Below are 17,200 nucleotides of genomic sequence, written 5' to 3'. Positions count from 1 at the left end.
GTGCAAGGTCTCACTACTCAGCTTGGACTTGTAGTGAACCTTCTGTCTCAGTTTCTCAAGTGCTGGGATTACAGAGGTGCACTGCCATGCCTGGTTTTGGTGGCCGGCTTGTTGCCTGGGGCCAGCATGGTATGTGGTACCAGGGATTGAACCTGGGTCCTTGTGCTTGCCAGGCAGGTGCTTCAACTGCTGAGCTATCTCCCCAGCTCATGGTTTAATATTTTGTTAAACATTTATACAACTAAGTTCATGACAAATATTGGATTGTGTTATCCTTTATTTAAATGTCTTTGTCTTTGATACTAGAATAATGTTGGTCCTGTCAAATTTTTTGCAAATTATTTGTTCCTTCACTGTATAAGGTTGATACTGTTTATTCTTGAAATAATTGATGAAATTCCCCATAGAAACCACTGGGAGATGAAGTTACTTTTTCTTTATTTTTGACCGTTTTAAATCTTGTGAGAGCCACTGAAGCTGGAAATTGGTCAAATGTGTAAGAGCAGGACTGGCCCTCACTGACTAAAGCAGTCAAGGTATCTCAGTCCTGAGAAAAGCATCTTGCCTGCTCAATGTCAACTATTTGTCACTAGGCAACCTTGAGTCATGTGATACTAACTTTGCAGAGGTATAAATAAATGCCCCTACTGTTGTTCTGGGGGTGGTTTACCAATCAGGCAATAGGGCCACCACCTGACCCAGCTCTTGTGTTCTTGTCTATCTTTTCCTCATAGCTTCCACCGTTTCTCCCTGGGTTATCTAAGACATGAATGAGTCCCTACATTTGGGACCGAGTAGGACACCAGGTACTAGATAAGTGGGCGGCAAGAACACTTCTGGAGAGGACACAATAGGGAAGGGAAGTGAATTGAATAGAACTAGTATTCAGCACAGGTGTGCATTGGTACTAGAACATTAAGTGTAAAACTTGGGGTGGAGGCTCATTAGGGCCAGAAAAGCGTTCATTAGGGCCAGAGAGATAAAGGAGCTTAAAGAGAAAAGTATGTTTGAGAGAAGCCAAATTGGAAAAAGTTATATTGAGTTAAAAATGGAATAAACAGAGCTCCAAGGATCACAGATGTTTTGCTGGGTGTAGGTGCATACAGAATGTGAGAGTTGTGGAATCAGAAAGATTACCACCCAGATTTCAGAAGAAGGGCTGGGAGGCTGGGCAGTGTGCCCCTGAAAGGGCAACACATGAACTGAGTATGAAACCAAAGATGTAGTGGAGAACCCTGAAGGTTGGAGCAGCCAAGAACATAGATCATGTGAAGAAAGCTGCAAAGAATAAGCGCGGCTGATCCAAGAGAAAGCTGCAGCCACATAGTACAGTAGGGGTAGAACCACCCAACCTCTGGGGCTCACATCTTACACAGATTACCTTCGATGCAGCAGCACATCGAACTACAGGACTTAATGTTTGCCCTGCTGAATTTTGCTCTTGCTTTGGTCCTGTTCCTTTCTATCCCCATATTTGTACCTTTTGGAATGGTAAAGTTTATTTTGTGCCATTGTATGTCAGAGTATTTAACATTCTTTTCATTTGTACAGAGGATCACAGCTATGAGTTTCCCTTAAATCTCCAAGGAGACTTTGGATTTGAACTTTTCAGCAGTACTGCAAGTGTTAGAATTTTGATAATGCTTAGAAATGAAATAAATGCCTTTGGCATAAAAAAGAACCACAGATGTTTCTAGATGTATGTAGGCATATGTGGAAATGTTTATTGTTTTGTTTCGTATGTTTACTTTCTAAGACTACCATAAGGGATTTGGCATGGAGTACTGTTTTAAAATCAAGTCCCAAATGGGCTAAGGAGGGCGGAGCAAAGGTACAGCAGATAAGAATTTGAACCCTCTAGCTTTGCTTAATAAGACGAAAAAGAAAAAAAAAACATTTTTTAAAATTGCACACAGAAAAATGTAAATAAAGGACCATTTTGTTTTGAAAAAAAGAGAAAAAAATAATACATACACATAAAAGAGTTAGGATAGATATACAGCTACTTTCTCTTAGTTCACTGAGAATAAAAGTTTGTATTAATATCATTTAGACAAGATATCATGTCTACATCTTGTTCTCTGAATAACTACTACAAAGACAATATTCAATGTATTAATTATTATAACTGTCCTACTAACCTATTTTGAAACTGTTTCATTGCCATTTTATCTTTTTTTCTCACTAAAATGAATTTTACAAAGTATAAGATAATAATAAAAAAATTGCACATGATTAGTTCCAGGTGGTGCTGTGGCACCAACAGGTGGAGGGGTGCTAGCTGGGTGCAGGAGAACGTAATGCTCCTGTCCTAGCCCAACCCTGTATGTTCATGCGCCTGGCCCAGCCGTGGTGGTGGGTATGCCATCAACTATAGTTCTGTGTACCTGGGGTTAAAGAGGAAGGTCATGACTATGGCATGCCATGGCCTTGGCTTTTGCTGTGCGTGTTGCTGCCACTGTGAATTTGTCTGCCTCAAAATAGCGTCTATGTTTAAAATCTGGGCAAAAACAAAACACCCCATGGTTGGATCCAGAGTGACAGCTGACACACAGTGACTGTGGCTACAGAGCCTTAGGCCTTGTGTCTCTTGGGGAGGGGAAATGTATGAGAAGTAGCTCATTCCCAGTACTAGTACCTCTCCCAGCACTCAGGTGATAGAATAAAAAGGGCAACCAGAGGTAGAGCCCCAGTACAAAGAAGTCTCCAGGTTTTGTTCAAAGTCACTGATGCTGATCATACAGGGAAGATAGTTTACAGTTCAGTCTACGCAAAACACTATTCAAATCACTCCAGACTCTCATATGGATCAACTGTCATTCTTTCTTTGACAAAAATTTAACATTATAAATAAAAAAGGAAATATTGAATTAAAAAATAGAAATTGATTAAGGGAAAAACATTTTATTTTATTATTTTTTTTTAGGAAAAACATTTTAAAGCCCTTGTCAAATGCAAGTGTGAATGGCCTCTACATAGGGCAGCTGAAAAGGTGCTGGATTGCTGACCTGGCGGGGTACAGAGGGCCATTGCACCAGGAATAGAGCTTAGCAGAAAAGTAGGAAATAGAGCAGTTCTCTTTCTCCATTATAATTAACACCAAAAGAGAAACTTTTACATTTTTCTCCTGATGATTTTTAATTTGAAAGGCCATTTTCATCCTAAATAAAAACAGTTTGCCTTTAGTTAAAATCATAATTCCTAAGATTTATGATAATAGTGATATTTAAAAAGATTACTTAAAGTTCTTTTGATTCCTAGTAAGTTGATTGCCTATTTTACAGTCCTAAATTTATTTGGTATAGAAAAGCTTTGATATTTTACAAACAGATATAAAGGTTTGGAATATAATCTAAAAGCAGTGGGGTTTAAACAGTTACTTGGTTTTGACATCCCATTTAAATGGTAGCAGGCCTAGTGGTGGTCTGCGAAGGGGTACAAGCTATGATAACATCTTCATATTCGGATCAAGTCATCCAACAGAGATATATTTTGCCCCCAAACTGTTCAGATTAACTCAAAATGATTTTCAGGCTTTTTTTTAGTGATATTAATTAGCTCCATCCAGATTTGTGGCTAATTTCTCTGGTGTTTTTAATTGTTATCCTTCAGATAAGTTAAATTAATTTGTTTGTTTTCACAGATAGGGCTTATTAGGCTAAGGGAAGCTGTGTATGTCTTCCTCTTCCAAAATATAGGATATAGTTTTTCACTGTACAGTCAGAATTCAGTTATAGAAACAAAAGGGGGAAAATATACCTATAATTTCACTTGTCAAAGTATACTATGAAAATTTAAAAACTGTTCAACAGATGGAAGCACAGCAATGGAAAGATAGTTCAAGAAGGTAAAGCAACAAGAAGCTAATATAACATAGAGGATTGTGTTTTTCTAGAGAATTCTGAGTGACTATTTGCATACCAGAGTATGCTGTCAGGCTGCAGCATGAAGCCAGATCTGGAGAAGTTGACTACCATAAGGCTAGGTTTGACCCGGGGCCTATTGAAGGAACTGACTGTTATGGTTTATATCTAGTTGATCCCCAAAACCTCATGAAGTCATGGGGTGGACTTCTAGAGTTTGTGATTAGCTCATGATCCACTGGGATTAAGGGTGTGAGTACTGCACCTATCCTGGGGCTGATAGCCTGAATGCAACATGAGGGAGACACACTTGTTCTCTGTAGCCATTGTTGCTGCTTTTGCTTTTGCTCTTTGCTGTAGCCATGAAAGGCTGCTGTTCGCCACATGCAGTCAGCCAGCTGACTGAAACCTCCAGTAACTGTGAGCTAAATAAACTTTTCCTTTCTTAAGATAAGATAAAAATATAAAGTGTTAAGATAAAAATATAAAAAAGTATATTAATGTTAGGTAAAAGATTCAGTTCCTTCCAAATTCTGTTATCTCTAATTGATAGATAACAAAATCAGACTAGTCTATTTATAATTATAAATGTCTAAAAATTTTAATAGGATTACTATAGTTCATTTTGGTCAAGAACATATGTCAGTGCACTGTGATGTTTGTGTGGTCTGTGTACTTGTTTATGTATTTGTGTGTCATTCTGTGAACTGTTCCTCTTTGTGTTTGAGTGTTAGGATACAGACTTAAAAGCATGGTTTCTCCTGAGTTATCAGCGGGTCTAAGTGATATCAAAGTTGATTTACCGGCAGGTCATCAAAAAATTAGGATAATTAAACAAAAATTCCATAGAGTGTTGAGTGTTGGACAGAACTCCAATTAGTGACTAGAAGGGTGGACAACCTTTGTTCATTAACAGGGAGCCCCAATAATGTCCCTTGTGTCTTCAAAGACACCCCCAATAATTTGGTCACTCCTTAAAAGATAAAGTTTTTTGTTTTTGTTTTTTTTTTTTTTTGCAGAACCGGGGATTGAACTCAGGCCCTTGCGCTTGCCAGGGAAGCGCTTATTCCACTGAGCCATCTCCCCGGCCCTAAAAGATAAAGTTTTTCAAAAAATTAAAATAAGATTTTCTCATAAAAGATCCTCTTGATACAAAACTAAATTAAGAAAGATTTTCACGTCTGTGGTAATTCATTATTGCTAGTCTCATGGCGGATTGCATGTATTCATAATTATAGATGTATAGTTCTTCCAAAATGTAAAATAGAGATTTCTTATTGTGATAAGGCTTTTCTTTCAGATTCAGACCTCTACCTTTAACACAAACTTGTGATGTATATCCTATTAAAGAATGACAAATAAAGTAAAAGCTTTTTATGTATTAGAGATGACTGGTTAAAAGCATTATATTGTGTCAAAATGAAAATTCAAGTATGTTACAAAATGTCATCAGGATTGTCCTGTTCCCAAGTTATATGTGGTTTTGAGTTCTAAATTTCTATCTAAAAATATGTAACTATTTCGTGGAATATGTAACATTCCACAAGAATTGAAATATTCAAATGTCCATAGTTGTTAGAAAATAACAGTTCCATTTTATGTTCTAAGGTGTTTGATACTCAGATAGTAATGTTAAGTTTACTACCTCCATTACAAGGTGTTGTTATTAAGCTTCTCTTCTGGATGTTTAACAACTGAGGTTAGGAGACCACAAATTAGAGAGATAGATGAGCTAATAGGATAGCCAATATTTTGGCCCTGTAGCTCTGAGGTCAGGACTCAGGACAAGCTATAATGCAGTTGAGTTCCCGATTTTCTGATCAAGGAGATTGTGGGGCTGCTGAAGAAAGTTTTCACTGATGTATAGTGTGTCTAAGGAGAGTGACCTGAAGAGAAAAAAAAATCTCTAAGCTTTCACAGAAAGCAACTTGGTCAAATAATGGCCATGAGTCATCCAGATGGTTGACACTGACAAAAAATATAAGAGGTGGTATACTTGGTTCCAAGGTAAATCCTGAGGAGATTTAACTGAACTTGTTAGATAGCAAAAGTTAAAATTTTATTTATACAGGTCTTGCTTTAACTTGGTCTTAACCATCCAGCAGAAAAGTGTAACCAAGAGATATAAAAAGCAATGCCATAATAATATATTAGCTGTAAAAGATTCAAATCACTAACAACTTTGGACAATTGCCAGTTGTACCAATAACTCACTACTGTTATGAAATATTGGACTTTATAAATTGCCGTATAGGGCTGGTGAGATGGCTCAGTGGTCTAAAGCACCTACTTAGAACAAGCTTAGCAAAGCCCAGGGACCGCGGTTCTATCCCCCAGCACCACATGCCAGCCAGCCCTGCCCCCTGGTGGGCTGAGCTGGTCACACACACACACACACACATAAAATTAAAAAAAAAAAAAAATTAAATTGCCAGCAACAAGAATTAAAAGGTCTTCTAGAGAGTTCTCCAAATGTAGTATCTCCAGCTGCAATGGAACACACACCATTTACACAACAAAACAAAAAAGGGAGAGATGTTGGGAGCTGCTGAAGCCGGAAGCCTCAAGTGTGTGAGTGCAGGACTAGCTGTTGTTGCCTAAAGCAGTCAAGCTATCTTAGTCCTGATAAAGCCACTTGCCTGCTCAATGTCAGCTATTAGCCACTAGGCAACCTTGTGTCATGTGAAACTAAATTTGTAAAGGTATAAATAAATGCCCCAACTGTTGTTCTAGGGGTAGTTTGCCAATCAGGTAATGGGGCCACCACATGACCCAGCTCTTGTACTCTTGTCTATCTTTTCCTCATTCCTGCCACCATATCTCCCTGTGGTCCCTGGAGAGAAAACTGGAGTCCTACAAAATATGCTTTTCACTTAAAAAAAAAAATCTCAATTTGTCATATGGTTTGATAGTTTCTGTAGTCCCTAACTTGTTGATTTTAATGATTTCTTTTTTAAAAAAATCATTTATTTATTTATTTATTTATTTACTTGGTACAGGGTCTTGCTATACAGCTTTGAGTCATAGTGATCTTGTCTCAGCCTTCCCAACGCTGGGATTATAGGCATGCACTGCCACACCTGGTTTTGGTGGCCAGTTTAGCACACCTGGAATTCTGGGGCTGGCATGGCATGTGGTACTGGGGATCTGAGCAGGGTCTTGCACTTGTCACACAGGTGCTTAGACTGCTGAATTATCTCCACAGCCTGATTTGAATGATTTTTACCTAGTTTTATACTTCTATTTTGTGAAAAGAATTTACTTCTTTCCATAGCCCACCACAACTCTATTTTCTTTTTTAATTTCTACATAATATTCCCTTTTATAGATGTGCCATAATTTACTTGACAAATTAGTTTTTTGTGTTTTTAAATATGTTTATAGCACTGATGCAATTCTTCTATATATAACTTTACTTGTGGTAATTTGTTAATCATCTAGATTCCTCCAAGTAGGATTGATGGACTAAAATATATAAATGTCTATAATTTTAGTAAGTAGTATCAAGTTAGTTTTTAATATTTGTACTTTCTAAATACTGTTAGAATAATCTTTCTGAGGTCCGGGAAGATGGCTCAGTGGAATAAGTGCTTCACTGGCAAGCGCAAGGGCCTGAATTCAATCCCCGGTTCCGCAAAAAAAAAAAAGAAAGAAAGAAAGAAAGAAAGAAAGAAAGAAAGAAAGAAAGAAAAGGAAAAATGAATACCCTTGAAAAAAATTGTACTTTGAGCCAGGTGCGGTGAAGAATAATCTTTCTGAAAGTCCTCTTATCCATTCTTTGCCTCTAGTATACATAGTTAGCCTTTAATATTTTTAAATACAATCTTTATATGTACTGTTATAGATGGTATATACTGTTTATATAATATATAAGGTTAATCTTTAATATTTTTAACATAAAAAATAAAATTGTCAGCTGGGCATGTTGATGCACATAGTCCCAGCACTTGGGATGATGAAGCAGGAGGATTACTGTGAATTTGAGGCCAGCCTGGCATACAACGTGAGTTAAAGGCCAGCCTGAGCTATGTAGTGAAATGCTGTCTCCAAAGGATGGAAAAAGAAAAAAAAAAAAAAAAGAAAGAAAGAAAACCAACATTGGCATATTTTTGTTTGTATTTATCTAATTACAGTTAGTTACAAATCTTTCCATATATTCTTACATTTTGTTTTGTTTTGTCAAGTGACATTTCATATCCTTTGCTTAAATTTCAGTTAGGTTGGTTGTCTTTGTTATTATTTTATAAAACTTTTGCTTTTTTAGTCATACTAAATTTTTATGCAATATGTTATAATTATTTTATACTGTCATTTACTTCTTTGTAGTTGTTTCTTGTCTTCAAACTATTGAAAGCTTGGTTTTATAATTTTTTGTTTTGTTTTGTTTTTTAAACAGAAAGTTGTACAAGGGATCAATTTAAGCCGGATTCGAGGACTTGGGTTTGATGCCACGTGTTCTTTGGTTGTCTTGGATAAGCAGTTTCGCCCTTTACCTGTGAACTGTGAAGGTAAGACCTTTCCTCTCCCTTCCCTGGTTATGGAAGGTGAGAAACTGGCTGGGAAACCCATCTGGTGATGAGTTCAGAGTGCCGGGTGCAACCAGGATCAGGTACCTCTTACCACTGAGAGGTTAGGGAGTGGAATGTGGAGGCCAGAAATCATGTTACAGGCATTCAAAGCTTGCAGAAAGGTTGGAATGAGAGACTCTGGTGGCTTTGGGAGATGTGTCAAGGAGGGTGCTTTGCTCTACAGCGTCTAAGAACTATGGTAGTTGCTGATGAAAAAATGGGCTTTTGGTCATTAGATGGGTAGGTATGTCCTGAGCCTGTCCTGTTATTTCCCTTTGGGTAAGGGAGTGTTAGGACTTGCACTTGTTTAGTTTACAAAGCTTCCATTTGCTCATTTGAGAGGGTGAGTTGACTACAATATAAAGAAGTAGAACAAGGCAGATAGGACTATATATCATAAGACAATCACACTTATGCTGGTGTTCTGATAATCAGTCCTTTTGACTTCAGTAATGAGCTGTTTCAAATGTGAACTGCCACTGGGGCTCAACATCAGAGATTTTGGGGGGAAATTTTAGTCAGTAGTACTAGCACTAGTATTAAACACCCAAAGTCTATGTTAGGCAGTAATGTAAATGAATAAAGTTTGAAAAAAAAAAAACCCAGCACATGCATGATGATAAACTATTGATAGCCTACTTTATATTAAGTGGAAGACACTGGAGGTGGTGGAAAATGTGTGATGCACTGGAAATTAGATGTTCCATCTGAGGAGGCCTGGTTCTAGGCATTATCCTTCAGCAGCTGCCAAGATAGCTATTATGAACATATTTTTGGCTGGATTCTGTTTTAGAACTTTGGCTATGGACACTGCTGTAGTAAATAGTGCCTTTCTCTCTGATGACTGTGGTATAGTTTAGCAGGGTTCACAGGGAAATACAGGAATTGGAATCACTCAAGTACCAGGTCTCAGCTCCTCTGATGCTCAGCTGTGATAATTTGGGTGAGTTACTTAATCTCTACATGTCTCAGTTTTGAAATAATGGAACAGTAGCTTTGCTGTGAGGAGTCAGAGCTTGATAGTTTAAGCTGAGGAAAGTTTCATTTATTGACCTGTGGATTCTTCAAGTTGAGGGAATATGTTCCATTTATATCCTCAGACCTAATGCTTGGAATATGGATTATCATAAATGACAAATACTGAAAAAGCATGCAAACAGATAAATAGCTAGGACACAGTGGGATTGATGATGATGTGCTAAGCTCTGTCATATTAAGTGTTGGGGCTCTAAAGGTCAACTGAGTGGTTCTTTCCCTCAGTGGAAATATGCTGGCACATTTGCATTGTGCTGGTGGGGAGCTAAGGCAGCCTCAACCTAGGCAACTTCAGAGAGTGGAGTCTGAGGATGGTGGAATCTAACCAGCCTCTGCTCGGTACTCTAGGGTAGAGCTGCTACTCCTTAGCTGGCAGGGTCCTGAGAGGGTGTTTGGGAGTGTAAGAAAAAACTAGACACATATGAAAAGGACATCTGGGACTGGGCAGGTGCTGACCTCTCTGATGTAGAGGTGGTGATAACACACAATGCTCTGCATCTTTATTTATACAGAAAAAAAAAAGAAGTGGAGAAAGCACATGGTGGGACCAAAGTGCAAGGTCTCAGTTTTTCTGAGAACACTGAAAGCAAAACATTCCCAGAGCTTTCTTTCTGTGCTATAGTTAAGAGGGAGGAACAGCAAGGCCAGATTTTTACTGATATGCCACTGAGATAGGGGTCAGCTTATTTACATGGTTTGCCTCTGGGAGCCTGTGTTTTTGAGGCTGGCTCTCTCTAGTCCTGAATGTATGGTTGATCTCCGGTTCAGCTATGGCTCCGCTGCTCCCCACAGGATAGGCCTTGAGGGAACTACCAGTGCTTCTTTTATTGGTTTTATTTGAATAAAAATTGAATGATTGTTAGGGATGCTGATGATCAGAGTCCTAAATATGTGGGAATCTATACTGTCTGATCAATTAAAATATGAGTTCATGTTCTAAATTCTACCTGTGCATGCATTAGTACCACCTGGAGGTCATTTTTAAAATTGCCATTCATGCATCTTACTTTCCACATTTGTATTAAGTTGGCTTGGTATGAGTTTAGGGCAGTGATGGTGAACCTTTTAGAGCTTTCAATGATTCATGCAGCTGGCTGTGATACATGTAGTCTAGGTTCGCCACCACTGGTCTAGGGTATCAACATATTTAAAAAGCGACCTTAGTAATTTTGATCTGTGGAGAATCACCAGGCACAGGTGAACAGACAGTTAAATTATTAGGAACAGATTTTGGGAGTGGAAGAAGAGAGTTCCTTGTTGAACCTACTTAAATAGGTATCCTTTCTAATTGCCATCTTGTATTTTTCTTGGTGGATAGAATTGCTACCTGTTAAGAAATCCTTTATTAAAAGGGAAGCTATATTGTAACCCCTATTATTATTATTATTATTATTATTATTACTACTACTATTATTATTATTCAGTATAACTATGCTTACAGAAATATGTTGATATGGGTTAAAAGAATGCACTTTAGCTTATCCTATATAATTTTTTTTTTTTTTTGGCGGAACCGGGGATTGAACTCAGGCTGTTGCGCTTGCCAGAGAAGCGCTTATTCCACTGAGCCATCTCCCCGGCCCCTATCCTGTATAATTTAAACCAAAAAGTTGGTGCATCATTTTAAGATTTTTAAAAAGGGCTGGTCAGCTCTGCCTCTGGGGTGTGCTGAGATGGGGATTAAGACTGGGTGTGGTGGCACATGCCTGTATTCCCAGCACTTGGGAGGCTGAAAACAGGAGGATCACTATGAGTCTGATCTGTGTAGTGAGACCCTGAACTAAATACATTTAAAAAAAAGTTTTTGAAAAGAATTTGCAATCTATTTTATTTTTATCTGTTAAAATGTATAAAAGATCCTCCATCAAATGATGCTAACTAAAGGGGCCGGGGAGATGGTCAGTGGAATAAGTGCTTCCCTGGCAAGCGCAAGGGCATGAGTTCAATCCCCAGTTCTGAAAAACAATCAAACAAACAAACAAAACCCTTGAGAAATAGACATTTTGTTTACCTCAGAAAAGTAACAAATATTGCACTATAAATTTCACAAAATTGGTACAACAAAATATTGTTGTAATGATACCATGCTAGTTTACAAAGTTCAGTATCTACTGGATATGGAAGGGGGAGGGAGCCTATGTGTACACATAGAACTGTAAAAGCTATCTGTTTTACTGTTGAAGTAATTTTATTCCACCTAAAATGTTAAAATATACCTATTTATCGGTTGTGTCCAGCTGTGGATTTTCACAGATTGTATTAACTTAGATTTTAGCGGACAAGATTACTTGTGCTTGAAAATTAAATTAGAATTTTAAAGATGATTTATAGATTCTTTAAAGATCTGCATGAGGGGCACCCACTGTAGTAACTGAGAGGAGCAGTGAGTGGGGTCAGGAAGAGGACAGGTCTCCTTCTCATTGTTGATGCCAAACTCAGGATGTTGGTGAAACTGACATCTTAATTTTGTTTTGTGGAACCAGGGATTGAACTCAGGCCCTTGTGCTTGCCAGGAAAGTGCTTATTCTACTGAGCCATCTCCTCGGCCCCTGACATCTTTTTTTTTTTTTTTGTTGCTCGAATGCCTTCAGGGCACTTTTTGGCCAGCGGGAGAGGTGTGAGGTTCGAACTCCAGCAACCTGAGGCTGACAGCTTTGTGGAAGCAGCCACTTAAAGGCCTGAGCTAGGGCCAGGCCCCCGGCCCCTGACATCTTTAAATGTCAATAAAAAAATGAAAACCTGGAACACATTAAGTACAGTAGTTTAAGAGCACTAAGCATTATTATGTGATAAAGCAGCTTCACTCTTAGCCTCTTCTGGCCTGGTTTTTCTTGCTTTGAGGATTACCACAGGCCTGAGTTAGTCATACGTTCACTCGGACTCACTCCCCTGAAGCCTCCTAGATCTCTACCTAACTCCTGTCAAGTCTTCTGGGATGGGGGAAGAAGCAATGGTGATAATTGGGGCTAAGGTGGGAGTTAAGGATCAGACTGCTCAGTATATTAGAAGCCTAATATCTGATATTTTTGCTGAGTCATAATATTTTTGGTCTCAAGTTGCTGGGAATTTGACCTGGGAGGTGCCTACAATTTTAATTGCATGATACCTGATGAATAATATACCTTAGGTAAAGCTGACTTTATAATTTTACTTCTGCTGTACTGGGTTCTCCTAAAATGGGCCATCTTTTCTGGTTTGTGCTGTTTCACATGCTGTTTCTGTTATGATGCATCTCTTTCTTCACTTCTCCATGGCTGACCAGAATTGAATGAAAGTTTTTCTGTCTTCTGGAAGATCTGCATGTAGCAGACTCAGGCTGCTGGAGCTGAGCTCCTTTTCTATTTATCCAGGCCTGGTACTGTATTCTGACAGTCAGTACCCTAAACAGACTGCTTTTCCTTTTGATACATGCTACGCATGGACAGATGTTAAGGTATATTCTTCTTGATATATATTTTTTAAATTTTATTTGCATTTATTTTATGCTTAATTTATTCCTGTGCCGTAAGTTTTTGTTTCTTCAGTTTCTTCTGGGATATCTTTTTCTTCTGTGCAACTTCCTCCTCTGGTTTAGGAGTAATTTGTTCCTTTTCAGTAAGGATCATCTCAATATGGCAGGGGGAGCTCATATATGGATTTATCTGGCCATGAGCTCTATAAGTACGGCAGCGCATCTTGGGTGCTTTGCTCACCTGCTTATGTTCAATAACCAGAGAATCTATATCTAAACCTTTAAGCTCAGCATTACTCTCTGCATTTTTAAGCATGTGCAGCAAAAATTCAGCACTCTTTTTGGGCCCCCGACCCTGTGTCCAGCCCCACTGTTTGGCCTGGGCACACCTACCAACTCCACCATTGTGACGCAGGAATGGCTCACATTGCTTCTTTAATGTGATATCCTTGAGATACTTGGTGGCCTTTTGGATATGCATACCTTTGATGGCCTGGGCAGTTTCACATGTGTTCTTAAAGTGAACGCAAAGATTTGAGCCTCTTGATTTGCATGATTTTGTGGGGTTTTCTGGGTAGAGAGAGTAGCAAACCATTTTCACAGGTCACCTAAGGCCGCTCACAGGAAGAGCTTCTTGATATCTTGGCACTAAGCTCTGTATCAGAAATGTAGTAGATGCTCAGTAAAAGATGAAGTCACTTGACTTTCTATGAGAACTGAAGATGGACTCTTTAGTTTTTTGTCTAAATGAGAGTAACCCAGGTAAGGTAGTACAGTCTCTGGGAGGCTGAGGAAGAAGGGTTGAAGTTTGAGCTCCATCTGGACAGCTGAGCAACTTAGGAAGAATCTGTCTGAAAAGAACTTGAAAAATGCTGGAAAAGAGGGCTGGGGTTGTGCCCCCATGCAAAGGTCCTAGGTTCATTCCTCCATATTGGAAAAAAAGAAAAAGTTACAGATGATTCTCTTGTACACCAAAAGCTGAAAACCAGAGCCTTGCAGATATTCTGTTATACAGTAGAACCACTCTCATACTTAAAAATGTGCTTTTCAAAATATGTCTATGGAATGTCTCATGTGTTCTTCCTTATTGTCCAAGTACATTAAAGCTGTTGTTGGAACTTGAAATCTTTCTAGTTAGGCAAACAAGTGACCGAAATTTTGCTTTGCAATTTTTTCCTTATTTAGATACTTTCTTTGGTCAACCTTTATTTCTTTATTTATTTTCAAATTTATAAATTATTTTCAAAGAAATAGAAGAGTTTACAAGCAATCTTTTATATATCCATTATTGAGGATAACCCTGAGATTTTGCTATGATTGCCTTAGATCTTTTTGAGAGGGATGGAGAGACAGATGGAGAGATTCTAGGGAGGAGGCTAATGAAGGCATGACGATATGTTCTGCACACAGGCCAGCTCCCCATAGAGTGTAGACATGATATATTTCCATAAACTATGTAAAAAAGAGAATGAAGTGTACCTTTAGTCCTTTTCCCCAAACACCCTTGCTAATTGCTGCTCATAAGTACATTGTTTTTGTGTTTTTATTACATATGTATGTAGTTATACCAAGAACCTGTATTCTGTATTGAAATATCTCACTAATGTTGTATTCATGTTGCTGTAGCTAACTCTGGTTTATTTATTTTACTGATTTATTTATTTTGTTGGCAGATGTGGTGCTAAGGCACACTTCATATATTCAGCACTGCAAGATACTGGGTTGAAGCCGGGGAGATAGCTCAGTAGAATAAGCACTTGCCTGGCAAGCACAAGGTCCTGAGTTCAATCCCTGGTACCACCAAAAGTAAATAAAGAAATAAATAAAAAGTACAGATTTGGGCTGGGGAGATGAGATGGCTCAGTAGAATAAGTGCTTGCCTGGTAAGCACAAGGGCTTGAGTTCAATCCCTGGTTCTGAAAAAAACCAAAAAGATACTGAGTTGATTGTCAAACCTTAGAACCTCAGTCTGTCAGAAATGGGCTTAACAATCCTCATAGAAAGAATTGTTTAGCACAGGGAGTCACACAAACCGACATCACAAACACTTCCTCCTATGAAGGTATAGTTGTTCCATTTATTTCACCATCAGTTAATGGGTGAAAATGCCTAGTTCTGTAACTGTTGGGTCCCTATTGTCCTCCATGAACATCTCCCATGTGTGTTCATGCTCCCCTACTCTCCGGGCCTCAGGAGGTATCAGAAGTGGTAAAAGGAGTACAGCTTGCCTATCAGTGCATGAAGAAGTCACAGAGGCTGGGAAGGGCAGAGGGCACAGTTCCAGTGCTCTGTGGGGTAGAGGACCGAAGAGGCAGGATGTGAGGGCCAGGGCTCCAGCCAGTTCAGACTCTTGTCCTTCTGATTACTTCCCTTTGCCTTGTACTGATAGGTACTTGCCACATCCCCTTCTGTGCATAACCTTTTATTTAGTGTAGCATGAAGGATCTCAGGTATTGTTATCCCAGGCACAGACAAAGACACAGACAACTTTCTGAATATGTCTCCCACAACAACTTAAGTGTCATCATTTATCATTCAGTATGCTTATTCTAGAACTCAGGTGCTAGCTGTCCATCAGTGGAATGAAGCAAAAACTCCTGAATGAACTAATTTAGATAAATGGACTAGAGAAAGTGGGCATATAAGCAAATGAATTAAGTGTACTATGCAGAGAGAAGTATTATACTGTCCAAATGTTTGTCCCTATTTAATGTATACTTCTAATTCTTTTTCCAGTACTGGTGATCTAAAAGTATTTTTTCAGACAGGGTCTCACAGTGTAGCTCTGGCTGGCCTAAACTCACCAAATAGCTCAGTCAGGCATTAAACTCATGGCAATCCTTCTGCCTCAGCCTCCAAAGTGAGGACATTGCAGGATGTACTGCCACAACTGGCTAAAGTACAGAAATCTTTGAAAAAGACACTATGTCCTTTTCAGCTCTTTTTTCTCAATGTATGTCCTGAAAAATTTTTCCAGAGTTGAAAGTGAAAGGAAAATTAAAATTTTAAATAACAGTCTTCTAAGAAAGCCTATCACGAATGCCTACCAAAACTGGGTAGACATGTTCAGACAAACCTGATAATAAAACATTCCTTTTTTTTTTTTGCTTGTTTAGCTTGACTTGCAGGGTAAATTCAAATATAATGAGACATTTCTTCTTTTATGCAACCCATTGCCATTTAACTGGTGGCCTTGCAACATTACTTCAGATGTTTAAACTCCCTTAGCAGCCCATGATATCCCCCAACCCTACCATCACAATGTGCCAAATCTACCTCTGCGCCTCCCCATTTGCTTTCCCTATAAAAGCACCCAAAACCCCTCCATGTGGGGCTCTGATTCCTTACGAGCAATCCCAATCAAGCCCATCATTGTAATAAACTGCCTCCTAAACCTTCTTAGCAACCCAATCAAGACCATCACTGTAATAAACTGCCTCCTAAACCTTCTCAGTACCATTTCTTCCCATGCTTGGTCTGTTTTCCATAACAAAAGAATGGGAATGGAAGAGAAAATGTTGAGAGCATGAATAATGATATAATGCACTGGTGGATTTCAACTTTTAACCCTGAGGTATGATCAGTAACACATGGCTGGGTGGCAAGTAAGGGTTTTGGTTGTGGTGCAGTAAGGGTCCTACAGTATCCTTTCATTTTGTTCATTTCTGATACACAAGGTTAAAATAGAGGTTGTGTGTGTTTTGTCCTGGGCATTTGTCATTGGGCAAAGAATGCAAGTCTATCCTCGTCTCTATCCATTTCTGCTAGGGGATTGCCATCGAAACATCATCATGTGGCTGGACCACCGAGCTGTCAGTCAGGTCCAAAGGATCAACGAGACCAAGCACAGTGTTCTTCAGTATGTGGGGGGCCTGATGTCTGTGGAAATGCAGGCCCCAAAGCTCCTGTGGCTAAAAGAGGTGAGTGTACAGGGTGCGGGGAGGGTGCTAGTGTTAGAGTGTTCCTTCGCTGTGCAATAACAATTTCCTGATAAAATCTGTAATGTTTGCTTTTTCCCAGCTACTCTGAGGAGAAGGCTGATCCTAACTTGTTGGTTAGATGCAGCTGAATCACTCCAGTTTTCATATGTGTACATGAGACCAGGCTCTGTGATAAGTATTTTACATGGTATCTCCTTGAATCCTAACGAGTTTGAACCTAAGACTAACTGACACCAAAATCAATTCTCTTTAATGTCTAGCACTCTGCTTCAGTTCAGAGAGGTTAATTACCACCATAGTTGGGAAGTGGCAGACCTGGGATTTAAGTCCAGATCCTCTGCC

The 17,200-nt window shown here is 39.0% G+C and overlaps 1 protein-coding gene across 1 annotated transcript in view; it reads left to right on the top strand.

Annotated features, from left to right (window-relative positions):
* The window catches only part of LOC101565842 (FGGY carbohydrate kinase domain-containing protein-like), a 218,397-nt gene that overhangs the window by 55,329 nt on the left and 145,868 nt on the right, over window positions 1-17,200 (top strand). Inside the window, exons 3-4 of the mRNA XM_004642588.2 lie at window positions 8,260-8,371; window positions 16,686-16,837. Of these exons, the coding sequence (XP_004642645.2) occupies window positions 8,260-8,371; window positions 16,686-16,837 (264 nt within the window). The remainder of the gene's footprint in view (window positions 1-8,259; window positions 8,372-16,685; window positions 16,838-17,200) is intronic.

This window comes from Octodon degus, unplaced genomic scaffold, assembly GCF_000260255.1.
Source record: "Octodon degus isolate 3935 unplaced genomic scaffold, OctDeg1.0 scaffold00156, whole genome shotgun sequence".
Lineage (NCBI taxonomy): Eukaryota > Metazoa > Chordata > Mammalia > Rodentia > Octodontidae > Octodon > Octodon degus.
The sequence above is the reverse complement of the archived record's forward strand: the minus strand, read 5'-3'. Positions and strand labels throughout refer to the sequence as shown.